This window comes from Lissotriton helveticus, chromosome 6 (assembly GCF_964261635.1).
Source record: "Lissotriton helveticus chromosome 6, aLisHel1.1, whole genome shotgun sequence".
Lineage (NCBI taxonomy): Eukaryota > Metazoa > Chordata > Amphibia > Caudata > Salamandridae > Lissotriton > Lissotriton helveticus.
Window position 1 is genome coordinate 1,423,566,429 of NC_136067.1, and position 19,906 is coordinate 1,423,586,334.

The 19,906-nt window shown below is 43.7% G+C and overlaps 1 protein-coding gene across 2 annotated transcripts in view; it reads left to right on the plus strand.

Moving 5' to 3' along the window:
* Window positions 1–19,906, plus strand: part of ENPP3 (ectonucleotide pyrophosphatase/phosphodiesterase 3) — a 709,442-nt gene that overhangs the window by 432,532 nt on the left and 257,004 nt on the right. For both annotated transcript variants that reach the window (XM_078649216.1, XM_078649217.1), the window contains exons 17-18: window positions 10,190–10,256; window positions 17,423–17,510. In XM_078649216.1, coding sequence (XP_078505342.1) covers window positions 10,190–10,256; window positions 17,423–17,510 — 155 coding nt within the window. The remainder of the gene's footprint in view (window positions 1–10,189; window positions 10,257–17,422; window positions 17,511–19,906) is intronic.

Here is a 19,906-nt window from a genome sequence, read left to right on the forward strand (position 1 = left end):
TCTCCCTCACCAAGGACCCCATCACCGCCAAAGCCAACCTCCATGAAGGAATGAAGGCTGTTGCCGACTGGATGAAGATCAGCCGTCTGAAGCTGAACTCGGACAAGACGGAGGTCTTCATCCTAGGCTCCAACCCGTCAGCCTGGGATGACTCCTGGTGGCCAACTGCACTGGGGGCAGCCCCGACCCCCACCGACCACGCACGCAACCTGGGAATCATCCTCGACTCAACACTCTCAATGACCAAGCAAGTCAACGCCGTCTCCTCCTCCTGCTTCAACACACTCCGCATGCTCCGCAAGATCTACAGATGGATCCCGACAGATACAAGAAAGACAGTCACCCAGGCCCTCGTCAGCAGCAGACTCGACTACAGAAACGCCCTCTACGCGGGAGCCCCGACCAAGCTCATCAATCGACTACAACACAACCAAAACGCCTCGGCACGACTGATCCTCGATGTACCACGACACGGCCACATCACCCCCCACCTGAGAAACCTGCACTGGCTCCCCGTCACCAAGAGGATATCCTTCAAGCTCCTCATCCACGCACACAAGGCACTCCACAAGACCGGCCCAGCCTACCTCAACAGACGGCTCTCCTTCTACACCCTCAACCGCCAGCTACACTCCGCCGACCTCTCACTCCCCACCGTCCCGCGCATCCAAAGAACAACGACCGGCGGGTGATCCTTCTGCCACCTCACTGCCAAGACATGGAACACCCTCCCACTGAGCCTACGACAGACCCAAGACCTTCTGACCTTCAGGAGGACACTAAAGACCTGGCTGTTCGATCAGGTTTTTCTGACTTAGTTTGGGTAACAAGGAGCCAGAATAGCCTAATGTCATTCTTTTTCCCGGCATCCAAAATATCTTGCCATAAGTTAATATTCCAATTCCTCTTGGTTTTAATCAAGATAGATTTGTAGTGATGTCTTGCTGCTTTAACATTAGTACTATTTCCCTATATTATAGCCTTCCTCAGAGCTGACTTGGCTAACTTGCAAGCCGGATCAAACCATTTCTCCACCTTAAATGAATTAAAAGTCCTAATAGTACAATTTTGGTAAAAAATCTCCCATAAGGCATTAGACAGGTCAACATGAATGTCTAGAATAGGAACTACATCCATATTCAGTCCTACATATGCTTCAAAGTATGTAACATAACGTTTGTAAATCTGTTAGAACAGTTCCTGATTAGACATAACATTTGGCCATGAAACATACCGGCGATTATTAGATACCACAGGGGCAGGTACCATAGTTATGTGTTTATTTTTTATCTTTGTTTAAAGAGTCACCGGTCAAAGTTACTTCAAGGGAATTATGATCACTATCAAGGGACACCACCACTTCCACATCATACATTAGAGGCCATAAACTTACATCGACCAAGACATAATCAATAGTGCTGGTACATACCCCTCTCTTAAATGTAGCTGCACTTGTAGGATCAGAGCGAGTACGCCCATTACATGCTCTAAGGCACCTGCTTAATGTAAACGAGGCCAGTTCTAAGGCAGTGTTGGAAAACGGTCTCGAAGGGGTGCCAGTCAAAGGTGGCATACCCCATACTTCATCTTCCTCTCTAGTTATCTCATTTAAATACAATGAAGGTTCAAAATGGGTATTAAAATCACCTGCTACTATGACTTTTACACTAGAATCCAGATTGTCTATAAGTTCCTCCAAAAGAGATAGTGTAGGTGATTGATCCAATCCCCTAGAACACCTAAGATAAATATTAAAAATAGTCAAACGGAGATCCGAAGAAAAATTTACAGTAATCCCCATCAGATCTAAGTTATCAATCACCATCAAGGTAGAGCTGCTAACTCAGACATTCTTAATTAAAATCAAAAGCCCACCTATGGCTCTCCCAAAATGGGCTGCAGGTTTGGCCTCCACACTATAACTAGTAAACCCATCAAGAGACATTTTTTATGTCACCCATGTCTATTGTAACAAACAAATATCTTGATTGGCTATATATGCCAACCAATCTGGATCTACTAGTTTTGGTCCCAAGCCAGCAATATTCCAAGATAATATCTTGAGGAAGGGGAAAATACTATTCTGCCGGATCAAATAATTTCCAGACCTAATGACTAATAATTCTGCCTGGTCAGGTTTTCCTGTAAGATTAGTGCTCTCAACATAAGAATACTTGCACCTATTATCAGCAGGATTCTTGTCCAAATAACAAGGGAATGGAATTAATGAGGATACATTAATGTAACCCTCTCTCCCAACTTGGTTTGTTGTTTCAATAGACCCCACCCAATCATAGGGCATATAACTGGACCCTACCTCCCTTGAACTCGAATCACAGGGATTACTTGGGGCAACAGGAGATAAAACATGAGCATTACTTTTTTTAAATTTTTTTTTATTTGCATCATAAGGGACAAGCAAATAACAAAAAAAGAAAGTTCATACATATAATCAACAAAAATCAATGCATTAAAGTAACATCAGCAAGGCGATACATAATTCATAAGAGCAGTAAAGGCAAATAATAGTAAGAAAAAGGCCATCTAATATCATGACATTATTAGTCCCCAGATTCTGTCCACTTTCCGTTTAGTTTGTAATCCCCTTATTGTAGCAAGAGCATGTTCCATATTATATATTTCCTTAACAAGGCTCCACCATTCCATAACCGTAGGTGGATTGTGTTGGATCCAGACCCTAGCTATTACCAATCTAGCACATGAGATTAGGATGTTCAGTAAATCACAAAGTACACTGTTCCCCCTGTGATAACAACCAGCACATCAGATGATGTAAATATGATTGGACTAGACAATTTTGCAGACACAACTTTGGTTACTCCATTCCAAAATTCAGCAAGGTGCGGACAAGTAAAAAACATGTGAATAATATCGACTGCTCTTACATCGCATTTTGGGCATTTCGTACGATCCCTGATGTTATTATTTGTTGCCCATTTAAAAATCCTGTCTGGCGTATAGTACAATTGAAATATAGTTTTAAATAGTTTCAGCTTGAGACTAGAAGATTGGACAGAAAGATTTAAGCTATTTAAAGAAGAAGTCATCAAATTTGAGGACACATTAGTCTCCAACTTCCGGCTCCATTTCTCAGCTAGCTTTGTAGCATCGTCAGTACTATAACCAGAAAAGATTTTATACCCAATACTGATCAATGCTTTATCAGCTTCTCTATAAATACAATTCCAAACTTCAGAATCAAACATGTTAGTAAGTCCTAGTTTCTGCACAAAGTAATCCCTGATCTGATAGTATTTAAACCGAGTCCCCTCTGACAGGTTATAACACACCTTCAGCCTTTCAAATGTAAAAAAACCCTTGTGATCGTTTAAATCTCCCAGTATTTTAATACCGGATTCTGATAGTACAAGACCAGCTGAATCATGGAAAATTTCCAGTAGACCCGGGTTAAACCAAAGAGGGGTTCTATAATGGAGAAGAGAGACTTTACTCTTAATAAGAATGGAGCGCCAAATATTAAGTGTCCCGTACCGTCTTAAACTTTACACGTTTTAAATAATTGGGGTCATTTAACCTATAAAGAAACATATTTGCATCCGCTCCTAACATAAATCTATGAAAATATAAACATTTATCAGGGATCAACAAGCTTCGAAAACGGGTCAAAAAAGCAGACCAATAATAGAATTTAATGTCTGATAAACCCAGTCCTCCTTGATTAAAAGGGAGTTTAAGTAATGACACAGCCTGGCGGGCTTTCTTGTACCACCAAATAAAGCTACTAACAATACCCTCTAATCTATTAAAATAGGAATTGTTTACCCGCAGGGGGATAGAACGAAAAAGATATAAATATTTTGGCAGTATCTTCATTTTGACCAGATTTATTCGGCCAATAATACTAAGAGGTAGCTTGTGCCATTTCTTAAATAACGTAACAGTCTCTTTTAATAACGGCTCATAGTTTAATGCAACTATTAACTCAATATTCGAAGAACTTGTTACCCCTAAATAGGTCGCTCCCCCACATACCCCTATCACTGGGCTTGGTGGCTTATGATTCATAATAATTTGGGTCTTGCCAGTATTGAGTCGATATCCAGAAACTAAACCATATTTCTCTGCTTCTGCTACAATACCCTTCATAGCTTCTGACAGATTAGTGGTATAAACTGCGACATCGTTGGCATAGACGGTTATTTTAAGGTAGTTTGGGCCATTTGTAAAAGGGAGAATCAGATCTTGACTCTGGAGCGCAATCAAAAAGGGTTCCATTACCAGGGCAAATAACAGAGGTGATAAAGGGCACCCCTGTCGCGTCCCACGTTTGATCGGAAAAATAGAAGAACATTTTCCCATATAACGGACTTTACCCATAGGCTGATCATATAAGGATTGGATCCACTTAAAAAATTGGCCTTTTATACCAAAGTCCTGCAGTGCAGCCCACAAAAAGCCCCACCCCACTCGGTCAAATGCTTTCTCTGCATCTAATAAAATCATACCGAGTGGGGTAGGCTCAGCCCGGGCAGCATCAAATGCAGAAATGGCCATGTTAATATGTGCCGTAGTGTCCCGCTTGGGAATAAATCCATGTTGCTGGGGTGACACCAGTTGTGACATTAATGGTGCCAACCGGGTTGCTAATACTATTATCAGTAGGATTCTTGTCCAAATAACAAGGGAATGGAGTTAATGAGGATACATTAATGTAACCCTCTCTCCCAACTTGGTTTGTTGTTTCAATAGACCCCACCCAATCTTAGGGCATATAAGTGGACCCTACCTCCCTTGAACTCGAATCACAGGGATCACTGGGGGCAACAGGAGATAAAACATGAGCATTACTACACCCAGTATCGCAAGAAGCTACATAACTCTGCTTCCCAATTGTAACATGGCTCGCCGTGCCTGCCCCAGTTAAATGCTTTAGGGATGAAACAGTCTTCATTAAGGCACCACAAACCTCTACCCTTTAGTCATATAAGGAACAGGAGTTTGATGTCCAATAAAGGTATCTGGTGCCCTTGGAACCATACTGGGACTAGTAGAATTTGGCACCAAAGAACCAGGTAAATCCATTACATGCCTACTCCTACAACCGTTTCTTCCTATTTTTCTCTCTGAGACATAGGGCCTTAACCATATCCATCCCCAATCTAATAGACCACCAGATTGAGCACGCAGTCAGCAATCTCTGTTAGGCCAGAGAGAGCACCAAAGCGATTCTAATGGATAAATGAACAATGGTGGGCAGGAGGGTATCTTTTTGGCCCATGCCCCAGAGAATATTCCCACCCATTTGGATCCTGTTGGGAGGGGGGACCCAGAGGGCAAACCTTTATTGTATTGTTAAATGAGGTTGTAACATGCTTCAGGGCAAAAGACGCACACCATGCATCGTTAAAATTAAGTACAATGCTATCGCCTTCACGGGATTTAATTGTAGAACCCAACCAACCCACCCTCCTAACCATAATAATAACATTGAGCCAATTAAAAGGGGATGGAATTCTTGTTGAGCACCAGTGAGTTTCCTTATTAATCAGACTCGTGCAGCTTTCTTGTTGCCCTGGAGGAAGATGAAGACACCAGTCAGGGGGTAGGTTTAAAATAATACCCTCCCCTTGGCCCGCAGGTCCTCTAAACCCTGTGTCCATATCACTTCTTGCTCCTTGCATATTTCTCACTACCCCAGATGTTAGAGTTCTTGGGTCAATTTTTCCCCCTTGCCCATTGTCCACTCTGTGAAAAGTTGGCCTGGTATATGATGCTCACTAGTTCTAGTGATCACCTTGTACCATGCCAAGCAACCCTTATGATGATTGGTTGTAAGTCCACCTTATAGACCAGCTATCCTAATGGTAGCATGGACACAGCAGTCTTAGGCTAAACTCTGTAAAGGCATGTGAAGCAAGCTGTTTTACCATATACACTCTCCTTGAATACCAAATGAAAGGACACCAAACAGATATATATTGAAAATATATATATATTTATTTACTACAAGTATCCCCTATACTCTTTATGAGCACAGAAGCAAATGCGTTAAAACAAAACAGGGTTTAAATACACAAAAGTTGCACAATATGGATAGGCCCTGGTGGCCCCTAAAACCATATGCTAAAATAGTGGTATAAGAACCACGTATCTAAAAGGAAGAAGGCCTAGGGCCTTGGGAATCGCTGGGACCTCGAGGAACTAGCAATAGTTAGTGACCAGGAGGCCCACGGGATGCGTGTGCAGTGCTTGAAGTTACACGCGGGCGCCCATAGACTTTCAATGGGTGCATAAAAAGTACAAAGTTACTGCAAAGGGAACCTTCTGGATGGACCAGAACCTAACAACTTAAAACCTAGACACTAGAGATGTTTCTCTCAACAGGAGCACCGGAGTGCCAGCGTTACCTCACCCACAGGAAGCGGGTGCATAGGGTTCAAAGTGCATCGGGTTTCGTCGTGCGGTTCAATGGAGCCTGAAGATGAAGATGCTGCAGGCGGCCAGTCGAGAAGAGTTCTGGTGGATCCAAGGATGGATCTGAAGATGTGAAGACCTGAAAGCAGAGGGGACAATGTTCAAAGTCACTAGCCAGTGACTACCGTGGAACCAGGAGGGAACCAGGCGATGTCGGGTGCCAACAGGTGAAGAAGGGAAGCTTGTCTCTGCAGCCACGTAGACATGAAGAGGTCAGCGACGTCCAGGAGTCGATCACGAGCTGTTCCACGCAGGTTCTCGCTGATGGCGGTGTCGGCAACTTGATTGAAGCAAACAGGCCTTGGCAAAAGCAAGTCACGCAGGAAGTGAAGAAAGCTTGTTGCTCTGACCAGCAAGGTCAGAAGGGCTGCTCTTTTTTACAGGAGCGAGGGCTAGTCTGGAGCAACCAGACCAGTGGTGTTGATTGTCGATTTTGTCGCCAAGATGGCCACTAGCCAACGGGCCAGTAACCGGGATGACGCGGCAAGTGGCAAAATGCAAAAGGGCCCCACGCAGTTCTTGGAGATGCTGGGGGGCTGATCTTCGGTGCAGATGCTGCTCGGTGGTGGGGCTTCTCAAACCCTAAAGCACAGCATTGAGGGTACCTCGGGTGCTGCGCAGTCAGCTTCTCGGAGGTCTTTCAAGATGGCCGGTCCCACGTCTCTCGATGCCTCCACGGGTCTCTTCTTTTCAGGGACTGTGGATCGGGCTGTGAAATGTCTGGGAATCTAGGTCTTGTTGGGCTCTGGGCTCGGGCTCCAGCGGGAGGCGGCGGCAAAGCAGATGTCGAGTTGCTGGATGGTGCCTGTATTCACAGGGTGGTCACTCCTTGGCCACAAGGGAGATGCTCTTCAGTCTTCTGTGCAGCAGAATGTCGAAGTCCAGTTTTCTTCTTAGTTTCAAGTCGAGTTCAGGATGATCTGAAGTCTTAGGACACATCCTACTCTTAAACCAAATCTAGGGGCCGGATCATCTACTAGGTCCCTCCTCTGGGTGGGACCAGGAAGGGGGGTGGTTACACCCCCTTTCCTTTGTCCAGTTTCGCGCCAGGACTGGGGCTGGAGAGCCCCAGGACCGGTTTGAACTGGCATATGCACAGTGACACCTTGTGTGCCCCAGGCATGTCTCATTCTTTTCAGCCCTCCCCAACCCACTACACAAAATCCTGTCTGGAGTGGTGCAAGCACCTCCCCTGACAGGAAACCCTTTGTCCAAGCCTCCCAAGCTGGAAGGACTCCCAGCAGCAGGAGGTCAGACTCGTGTCTGTGGTGGCAGCATCCATTTTGTGATGCTGAGGCTCATGTTTAACTTTACCCGGGTTTCAGGTTAGGTACATGTCGTGTCCCTCTAGAAGGGTGGAATGCTACCCCCGTCGCCAGAACTGGCGAGGGGGTAGTATTCCAATTCGTATGACACCTTACTCGACATGTTTTGATAAAGCCAAAGTTAGCATTTAACCGCGAGGTTTATAATGCACTTAAGAGTATATGGTATGGCAATATCATGAAACAGCTGAAGGACGTTGTTCCAAAAGCTGCATAAAGGCTCAGCTCATGCCAGAGCACCATCTCACATGAAACCAAGCACTCTGCCTCCAGGATTGTTGAGGCCTTCCATAGGAGTGACTCATAGGTTAACATGTGTCCATATAGGTTAGATATAGATATACTATACCTAAGTAAGAGGTGATTACACCAACTTACCCAAGCTGATTGATCAGCCAGTTGTGTCAAATATGGAGGCCAGGCCAGGGGTGGCATAATACATGCTGCAGCCCCTGGTAGGCCTTGGTTACACCTATGCCCTGGGTACCTAGGGTACACTGTTACAGGGGCCTATAAGTTGAACCAGTTCCAATTGTGTATGTACCTAAGGTACATGGAGTCCATTTTAAGGAGAGAGCAATTAGCCTGGGGCCCTGAATAGCAGGATCCCAGTCCAACTAAGTCAAAAACCAGCTAAACACTAGGCAAAAAGTTTGGGGGTAACCATAGTCAGATATCCACCTTCCTACACACTCCCCGTCGTCCAATCCTACTAGAAGACCCAGAAGGCTTTGTCCCATCACCTTTTAGGTGTTTGATTACAAGTAGTATACCTGGAAGCAAGACACTGGCACAGCTTTCTAATCTTACTACTGCCAATTTTTATGAATTCTAATAAGTAATACATTTTTATTCCATTAAGGAGTACTTCTGTTCGTGCAGATTTGTTAATTTTTAGGTTAACCGGTCACTATATACAAATAAGTTTTGCTCCCAAAAATTTACTGGTTTAAACCTCTGAGTGAAATCAGGATGATGAGAAAAGCCAACACAGACCTGACCCAACTACCAAGCCAAGAATGCTTTTTTTTGCACACACTAAAACCCCCTCAAGCTACACCCTTGATTAGCAAAGCATAATTTCTTGAAGCTCTTTAAATGAGAATAGCTTCTGTTCAAACTACTCATGTGTTTCAGGGGAAGCAGCAATGCTTCCCTCTCGCTGTTTGCCTTAATCTATTGTTGTGGACAGTGTGGGACTGGAAACTTTAAGTAGCCATTGAATATTTTTAAATACTCATTAGAGAAAGCTAGAACAGCAAATGAGGGCACCTCAGAGGACTAATGCAACTCATCAATGAATGTGTGATTGACGTCACTGACCATGTCCAATCCTAGTAAATCTACTCAGTCTTTTATTGTTCTTAGATTGCTAAAATAACTAACATAGTGTTGGGTAACATTAAACATTCAGTGCCAAGGGTTAAACATGCACAAACTCACATAATCTTTTTTTAAGGCCAACCATATTGGCCGGCCTTCTCTCCCTAATTTCACATTGAGGAGTTTATTAATACATTCACAGCAGGATTTCCTAAAATATATTGGCTACGAAGCAATAGATTTTTCATCTGAAAAGAAACTAATGAAAAACACTAAATCGTTTTGGAGGGGTTTCAGGGCTGGTTCTGTCAAGCAGTCCTCTGCCAATCCAGTCTATCCAGCCCTAGCTTCAGTGGCATGTTACCTTCCCTGCTTCCCCTAATGACCCTTCAGTCTTGGTTTTAGGCAACTCCTGTTCTCAGCTACCCTACTCGTTTTCTGTACCCTATCTTTAGCCCACAATGGGATGTAATATTCAATTTATTTTCTTTACTCCTAAACCACCCGGCCTTAGAGCAAGAAAAACTAAGATCTTTCCGGGCAAAAAAGAAGCAAGAAAGGGTGTTAGAGTACGCATGACCTATTGGGAGAAATCTCAGAAGCATTAGCTTTATCAGGAGAGACAATTGGGTAAGTGTTCATTTTCCTGAACACAGCAAGCCATTTATAATTTAAATCAACTGGACATTATTCTGCATCAGTACTAGGGCCACAGAAACCTCAAATGCTGGATCAAAACTCTTTGGCAGCTGCCGCAAAAACACTGGATGAAATCCCAAAAGATTTAACAAAGTGAGGCAAATTCATCCATAGAAAAAAATGTTCTTCAATGAACTGCTTTTTAAGTTTGTTTGTCAGACACAACCAGGAAAGCTTGCAAACCTAAATAAAGTGAGCTTATAATTGTCTCTTATTTTTTTAAATTTGATCCAGCAGTTAAAATATATTTTCTACTTTATACAAGCACTCCTAGCTAGTGTGATTACTAATATTTTTATAGGTTCAATAGTGTATATGTGTAATTTGCCCAGCTGACCAACAAACATTTTGCTAAAGAAACATATTTTCTCACTACCTCCCTGTAGGGATAAATCGTATACGTTCTGTGGAGGGGGCAACCACGGCTACGACAATGAATTCAAAAGTATGGAGGTAAGTTGTTTGTAATTGATGACTCCTTGTGTCTAGTGTCTTAGCTTAACAAGTATTTTCAAGCTTTGCTGTGAACAATAGAAAAGTAGGTCCAGGTTGTGAATGAAGAACTAAGGTCTGCTGGAGTTAATTTAGCCTAACACTTCCAACATTCGTTTAGGGCAATGAAAAGCTCAAACAAAAATTCAGGGGCATATTCACAAGGCGTTAACTCCGATTTATCTTCACATTAACGCAGCAAAAGTGGTGAAAGATTTAACACCCCATTCACAAGCTGGTGCAAACTGCAGACAACACCAGTAGTCCAGTGATAACTGCCCCCAAATTTATCTCCACGGTGGACACCACCAACTAACACTAATGAGATGCAAAGTAGGCGTTCCCGTGCAAAAACACACGAGAAAACCACAACACCACATTCACAACAAACTGCCAGATCTGCAAAGCGAAGCAAAAACAGGGAATAAACCACGGTAGCACCAGGGATTTTACACCTGCCTTCTGCCGGTGCTAAGCAGGACGACTAACCACAGCATGAAAGCGAGCTCAGCCAAGAGCCACACCAGAAGACTCACAGATGCCATGGAGGCAAGGATCATGTAGCTCCGATACCCATGAGGGTCACAACACCCACCGCCACCACCCCCAGCCCCCCGCAACATTTTTTTAATAATCTGCCAACCCCTCAGCATTCACCCGTAAATGCATTTCCATCTATCACTTGTAGGTGCTGGCTGGCAGGGTCTTTCAATAGAGTGGGGGGTAAAGAGGTCAGGGAAAGGGCCTCTGTTGACACAGGAGTCTATTAGGCTGCATGCCAAAAGTTAAATGAACCTGACAATGTCTCCTGCATTTGTTAATCACTTGACACCCTAACCCCTGGGTTGAGAAAGGTGAGTTATCTGGCGCTGATGTGCATTTACACAGCTATCGCCTGCTAACGCAGGAATAGCTATCGCCATTGCGATGTTGTTGTCACCTGTTTTCTCTGCCGTGCTCTGAAATTATCTCCATGTAGCGCGGGCTTGTGAATTCCACGCTATCACGGCGAAAAAAATCGGGGTTAGGCAGTGCTAACTTTTCTGCCGATAATTTACTTCGGTGATAGTTATCGCACGTTCTTGTGAAAATACCCCTCAGTGTTTCAACATCATGTAATGTTTAGCGCCAGGCTTTCAAAACATTTAGTTTCTGTGATGTCTGTGTTCACTCAAATGCAAATAGCAATGACACACAGGAAAAACTCAAAGGTAAGATATGTCTTGGAGCACAGCATTGTGTTTGGCGCAAACTCCCAAACATTCCAAACAAAGCTACAGGACATAAAGAAATTTTCCATATGAGTCCATTGCAAAAACCTCTCCAAGACACAATATCCTCCCATATTTTAGATTGTGCGATTCCACACACAAAGTAACACGTTCTCCTATATAAAAAATAAACATTTTATTTCTTACATCCCATAAATTAGACCTCTGTACAAACTTACACCATTAAAAAAGCAAATACTAATGGGAACTACTACAAGTACTGTACTGTGATAAGGTTCCTCATGATATTGTGATATTGTGAGTAACTGGAAACATATTGTCAGGATCCGCCAAGTTATCAATATACTGTACAATTGTTAATAATGATGCATGTGCCATAAATGTGCTTACAGGTATTTGAAATCAATAAAAGAGATTTAAACAAAAAAATAACTAATACGCAGTCTTTGTAATCAGACACAGTAGTAGCGGCTCCTCATGGGAGTGCTGCGGGGCGGTGAGGCAGGATGGCGAAGGAGCAGGGTGAGGGATAGTAAAATCTGGTATACGGCTGAACGGAGTTAAGTAAAAAAGTAAACAAAACAAATTACACGTTTGCATCGTTGCAGCGCTCGCAATGTAATTTGTTTTATTTATTTATTTACTTAACTCCGTTTGGCCGTAAGCTGGAGTTTACTAGCCCCCACCCTGCCCCTCCCCCACCCCACCGCCCGCAGCACTCCCACGAGGAGCCACTACTGAGACACAGACTTAGGGTGACCAACCGTCTGTAAATTTCACGGACTGCCCGTAATTTGGGCCTCTTGTCCGTTGTCCGTCAGGGTTTCCCTTTTGTCCATAATTTCAGACATTGGCTTGAGCTGCCCCCTGCAAGGAGCCTGTACCTCTCCCTGCAGGGCCAGCTCACGCTCCTGCTGTGATTTGTGGCCTGCAGCAGGCACTCCCCGACCTGGCACAGACTGCTATCAGGACCATTATCATTCTGTATGTTGGCCTAATTATCACATACAGAATGATAATGGGCCTCTCTGCCCAGAGACAGCATTTCGGATCTGGTGTTTATTTTTCCAGTGGGGTAGAGGGTGCATGTAAGATCAAAGCTGAAGGCTTCTCAGATATTTTTCTTCACTTTTTTTTTTGAATATGCAAACGCAGGTGTGTTTCACTCACATACACAACAGATGCAGTGAGTGCAAGGTTCTCCCAACCTAATGAACTTATTTTGACTTGTGCTTGTGTAGGTTGTCTATTTACTTATGACTTCCTCTGATGTGCATGCAGAACGTACCTTTTGTCCTGAATTTTCGTCCGGAATTCTGACCTTCTGTGTCCTGCATTTTTGTCCTGAATTTTGACCCTCTATCCTGAATTTTTGCACTCAGTGTCCTGAATTTGCACCCACGCCAGTTGGTCACCCTAGACACAGTACAGTGTCATCCCATGATTAAAGTGTCTGTTGTACATACTGAGGTAGCTCTGAATAAAGGGAAGTGCAAACAATGAAGCTGCACTTCTTTTAACGCAGCCAGCCAATTATGCTTCCTATCACTTATTTGGCTTATTTGAAGGATTATTTATTCATTGGAACTCCTCTCTATATAAGGTTGACATGTTTCAGCCCTTAATTTAAGGCCTCCTCAAAACAATTTACAAGATCTTGTGAACATATTCCTAACGGACCAATCCAGGGATCTATTAATGAGGAATTGCAGGGAAGCATAGTTATATGTACCACCAATAGTGTCTGAATACGGTAAAGTATTTCTTCAAAAAAGTATTCACCAAGGACTGGCATTTTTGTCTCTTTACATCCACGCCCTGTTTCATTGGCTAGGGTGACACACAAGGGTGCAGTATTCTTAGATCTGGCGCCTGCTGCTTAACAGCATGGCCTTTCACTGGACAAAAACGAGAAGATGTGAAATCGTCTCTTACCTTTGAATAGGCTTGTCATCATTCTCTACAACACTGCAGGAACTGGAAAATGCCATCAAGTGTTTGCTGTGAAATAGTGTACTTCCTCAGCTAGTGGGACCTGATGATAGACAGACTTAAAATCCTACTTGAAGAACAAAATCCCACCCTGCACTGTGGCCAGCAAATCTGCAGTTCTAGGGAGTTGGTACTCACCTACCCATATTTCTCTATTTAGACTATGGAGGTCAGTGCACACTCTCAGTTCATTTGATCCACTGTTTTTAGTGACTACTCTGAGTAAAACCCGGAGTGATAACTTTTCTACCTATTTTATAATGTTTTCCAAATACAGCATCAAATCCTGTTTAATACTCAGCTGAACTATCCTTAGCTTATGTCTCACTGGTACAGCTCCATCTTTAAGCTGTTTTGTGCGCTTGAAACCTTGCAATCGTCCCAATGCTTTATCACATACCTCTTTAGATTCAAGCTAAATAGCCATATATCTTCCAAAGATTCCTTCTCTCTACGCTTTTCATATTTTCCACCCTGATTCAGGCCCACTTGTCTCACCAGTTCACCGTCCCTTTCCTCAGTTACGTGTGCAGATTGGCTTGATTTAAACACTGAGTTCAAGATACTGTGGTGCTGCAAGCCCAAACTATTTTGACTCTTAGTGGACACATAGATCTTACCTTCTATGTCCTTGTCCCTGTACTCAAAGCTTACTCAAAAATACTTATAGAAGGGGCGTGGCCAAGTTGTCCAACCTGGCAGACGCACATTAGACCAGCTCCGCCAGCCCGATCAGTAATCCGGCTGAACCCCTACCAGTAACTGCCCTAAACTTGTCCACAACCCCAAGAAATAAGGCTGGAATAAGGGTGTGGCCGATCGCGACCAGATCAGCGGGCCATCAGTGAATCAGAGCCTGGTGCCCCACCGCACATCAGGCCTGCGCGTCGGCAGCTTTGGAGCAGTTGCAAGGCACATGTGCCCTGAGACACGGAGGTGCTGGGCAGGGACATCCAGGGTTCCGAGACAGGCTGCAGGCCAGGATCTGGGGTGCTTGAGGCCCCGCGGCGACACCACCAGACAAGGCTGGCCGGTGTCCAGGATCGCCCGTTGCGGATGTGGTGTGAATAATCTTGACTCGCAGTGGGGGGGTGCCGCCGCTGCATATTGGGGGCGTGCACACCCACGCGGCCTCTTAGATCGTGGTCGCTGCAGAGGCCTGAGCCGGGATCTGAGAGTGAAAGGTGCTTGCACCGCTAAGGAGAACACACTGTGGCCGCGTTGGCTTAAAGATAAGGAGTTGATCCAGCAGGGTACCTGGTGAGGGACAGATCGCTTACCTCACAACCCCAACGGGTCTTTGATCACCCCCCTGTCCAACTATATGCTGCTGACTGGGACAATGACACCGATAAGGAGGTCTGGTGCCCAGTAGGGATAGGGGGTGGCTTCTCCCGACCACACAACCTGCCGGGCTAGGTCCTGGTGCAGCTTTTGTCACAAGAGGGCCATCTCCAGCCTGCTTCCACAGCAGCCTCCACTAGGGAACAGCAGAACCCATAGAACCGCCCCAGAGGAGAGTCCAGGGGAACAGAGCTAGCCTACATAAACTCAATATGTGGGGAAACACAAAGCCACGCAGAACCATCATGACTAAAGAGAAGGGGACAGGCAGTGCTGCTAGGCAGAACACTATGGACCGTTACACAGGGACTGGAGACAAGGCCACAGACACACAGGGCAGCCCTAATACACCGCCAGACAATGCAGCATTGTTAGCAGCAATCGCCTAATCAAGAGTAGCGTGCGAGGCCCAAATCAGCGCAGTAAGATCAGAGGTGACTCTGCTGCGCCAGGACCATCAGGGTGTGGTCGAGCGACTAACAGCGGGAGTAGAATATGCACTATCTACACTTCAGCCTAAAGTATCCTCCCTAGAAAAACATTTTGTACTCGAGTCAGTAAGTTGATATTATATCACGGGCTGGAACACCAAAAATCTTTACTTTTTACTTCATATTGATACGATGATTCAAGGTTTTTTGAGTATCCATTGGATGGACAACTTATCAACCCCCCATTGGGGTTGATACCGCTTTCCATCCGCGACAAATGTTTCAACCGTTTTGAGGTATTGGGAGGGAAGGCGGGGGGAGAAATGTTTAATGGGATTTCAGTTTGTTATTCTAACCCAATCAGAAAGATGTTCCTCCGCTCAGTTGCAACGCTAATATGTCTCATCACATAATAATAATGGCACAAGCGGGTGAGGCCCCACTGGGTTAAATGCAAATTGAAAGCTGGAATGTAAGGAGCATGCTGGATAAAATTAAGTGGGGTGCGATACTCCGCCAGGCAAAATGGATAAAAGCAGATATACTGCTGTTACAGGAGACACACCTCATGGGCACCAAAGCACCCTTCCTGGCCCAATATGCTACGTACAGGTATTTCATGTCGGATTCACCTGGGGCTCCAGGAGGCTTGCAATCCTAGAACATCTCTGAGTACCATTTCTAGCTTCTCGCCGATGGGTCGACCCAAAAGGGAAGTACATTCTGGTCCATGGGACTATTTACGGAGAGGCCATGTAGTGATTGGTAGTGTCTATGCCTCTCCCTCACTCACCCAAAGCTTTATTGATCACCTAGTAGATGTCTGGGGGCTACTCTCTGAGGGTCTTGTAGTTATAGGAGGAGACTGGAAGGATGTGATGAATATATCCGCTGACCGGGGGCGACCCTTAGGAGCTGTAGAGAAGCCAAGGGAGTCATGGATTAAATCCTTCACATATATTGTCGGCTGGGTCAGTACCTGGAGAGCACACCACCCGCATGAAACATGCTACATATACTACTCTTCAGCACACAACTCCTTCTCTAGGATAGACTATATTTTTATACCAAACCATTATTTTCAGAGAGTATCAGATGTCATAATTATGCCTCGGGACTGTCAGACCACTTCCCATTTGCGATACAGCTCTTGATAAGCCCACGCCGGCGCCCATTCCGGTGGAGACTCTCACCTTGGCAGTCACAAAACCAAGACTATAGATCCCACAGCCAAAAGGCTCTGGTGGAATGTATCACCCTTACTATAGAAAGAGCCTTCTCCCCAGATATTACGGGAGGCCATGAAACCTATCATTTGCGGGATAGAAATTAGCTATAACACAGCGGAACGTAAACGCCAGAAACATAACCTAACACAATTAGAAGCCAGTCTGACAAGCTGGAGAGACAGGAAGTCAGACCAAACATGACACGTAGAAATCTATGCCTTACCCAACAACAGTATCAAAGTGAATTGAAGGACAAGGCACAGCTCGCATGGCTGGCATCCCAGAGCAGAATCTATCAATGGGGGGACAATTCCGGTAAACTACCATACCTACTGTGCAGACAGGCTATGACACCAATTCATTTCCCCACTATATGCAACATACAGGGGAAACCCCTTACAGACCCTGCTGAGATAGCACTCAGAATTGAAAATTTCTATGAGGCACTATATGAGCCAAAGAAAGTCCTACACATCTCCCTAATCAAGAGCTTCCTCAATGATATACCATCAAGAGCCATGTTGGATGAACTGGTCTTCGGAGGGGCTTGACGAAGAAAGGGATTGAATTTTAGTTTGCATTCCGAGCATTTCAAGTTCAATGTGGTTGTTCTATATTACTCCTGAGATTACTGTGAATATGAGATGCACACAATACTTCCATGGCCCTTATAATACTTCGATATTTCCATTACATGTATACCAAGAATAGATTTTGGTGTATACTACTAGACCACAGGCATCTGTATGGAAAGTTTGCTTTGTTATTATGCACAGGAGCACAGTCACATTTCAAGAACTTGTGTGATATTTTAGTGAAAGTGAAAAGCAGAACATTTTCATATTGTTTGAATTGATTGTGTAACGTTGAATGCCCAAATGACACCACTGCTTTCTCAGGCTATCTTTATAGCACATGGACCAAGCTTCAAAGATGGAGTGGAGGTGGAAGCATTTGACAACATTGAAGTGTACAATCTGATGTGTGGTGAGTAAAGTTTGCACAAACTCCAAACACATTTTGCAATGATTCCTAAAAAAAGACCAAGGCAAGCTGCTTATTGGTTGTGAATATTTCCGATGTGTTTTATTTGACGCAATTTTCTGCTGCATTTTAATCTAAACGTCTTTCCCAATACGTCTAGGATGTGTCACCTACATTCTCTTAACTTATCTTGAACATGTTACTCAATATTTCAGTCTTTCTCTAGTGTTTGTATGGTTGCACCACAGCCTTTGGTCATCCAGGCTGTTTGCCACCCTTGCAAGTGTGTGCTCCTTAAGTGCAATCGAACACAGAATGCCAGATTTGGATAGTGAAGAATGATCTAGAACATATTCTGATTATGCGCCCGAATGACAGAGTCAGCAGTCAAAAAAATCTGGATTTTGCTCATTTCATGGGCTTCTACAAGTATACCAACGTTCTACTTCTTTAGGGATTCATAAAGGATATCACAACTACTCAAGCAAATCTATAACCATCATAGATTTCTATGAGTTCCATGAGTAAAATTTACACACGCAGATTTTCCACCATAATGCAACTGTGATACAAGTGTGCTGTTGCACATCTAACTTTTCACATAAGGAGTAAAAAATAATTCCAGAGGGTATACTCTACACTCCTGTGAAATATGGGAACACATCCTAGCCACTTTTTACCTTGAAGAACACTTTGGGCTAATTCTAAGTGTGGAGCAAATCTGTCTCCTAGTCTAATGGACGTTACTGGCCAAATCAACCTGCACCTTAAGTTTTTTCCCCTAGATTCAATTTGACTACTGGGAGGAAAATCCTCAAATGAGAGAAACATCTGCAAAAATCAGTGTAGAAACACTGATTTCCAATGCTCCCAAGTTTATTCCTCATTCCAATGGTGAAACACCATAATGATTCAGAGACACTGGACTTTGAAAATTACCATGTGCAGTTTTAACACATTTGTTCCATGAGGAATTGTAATATAAGCCTTAGTATTGCCTTTGGCAAAAGAACATTTGTGTACATTTCAACAGTCGTCAACTACTTTCAAGTACTATGTGAATAAACACAGACTTAACACATTTGTTGATTCTCACATTCATTGGAGGATGCTCCAGTCAGGAACTTCCAGCATCCCATTCGTTCCATTCGAACAAGCCATAGTTTTTCCTGTGGAATCAGATCAATGGCAGATCCTGAATCGCCGAACACTACATACAGATGCCCTTTATTAATTAGGATAATTTTCCAAAGAATCAATAGAACGTGGAAAACTGCCTGTATGTGCACTAAACCCTGCTTGTAATTGGGACAATACTTGTTTATCCTCCATCCAAGTTTGTATCTTCATCAGTAACTGCTTGCTAAAGATTTTCTGAGCATTATCTCTCAGGCTGATGGGCCTATGGTTGGCTGGATCACCCTTATCTTCTTTTTTATAAATTGGGATTATTTTGGCATCTTTCCAGGTGTCCTGTATCTCAGTCCCATTTGATATGGTATTAGAAATTATATTTAATATATAATCCCATACGGCCGGCTCAAAGCAAAAAAAGTTGTCAGGTATCCTCACTAAGCCAGGCGCTTTCCCCTTTTTCATACACTCAATAGCTATTATTGTTTCTGCCATGGAGAAGGTAACTGGGGAAACACTGCCCCAGTCCTGATTTTCAATAAATTCATCCCTTTCTGTATCAACTCCCGTGCCTGTCTCTTTGGTAGAATACAGCTTGGTGAAATGTTGTTTCCAAATATGTGGTTGAATTATAAAGCCGTCTTTGTTTATAACGAATGGTACCCCTTTAGAAAGCAAAAGCCAGAATGATCTACTTTCTTTCATTTTAGCTACTATGACCAGTTCTCTTCAGATAATCTCCTCCCAGTTATTCTTGGCAAGTACGTGTGTTCTTTTACAAAGTTGTCTCCCTTCTGCTATGGCGCATCAGCTACCACTTTTCACAACGATCATCAATTTTTGCTTGGCTATCTTACTATATTTATCAAACCATTCTAATTCTTTTATTCTAAATGTTTTCACCTTGGAGGTTGTGTAAAATATTTCCTATCGGATGCAAGTAAGTTGTTGAGTAGGTGCACGATGACCAACTCTGTTTTTCGCAGTTGCCAAAAAACTTAAGGAGGAAGCAACTGTAGAGGCAAGCTTATCCTCATGCAATTGAATAGAGGGCAATTTTCCACTCCTACTATCATTGGAGGATACCATAGTGGATCTAGCATATGGGGGAAATGATTATTAATCAAGTATGGGTTATTCATCAACTCAAGGGCAAAATCATTATGATCGCTATCAGATCTATCACTGACCATCATACCTCACAATTTGGGCCCTAGGTTTAAATCAAGCAATACAAAATCAATCCTACTTCTGGGACTGCCCTC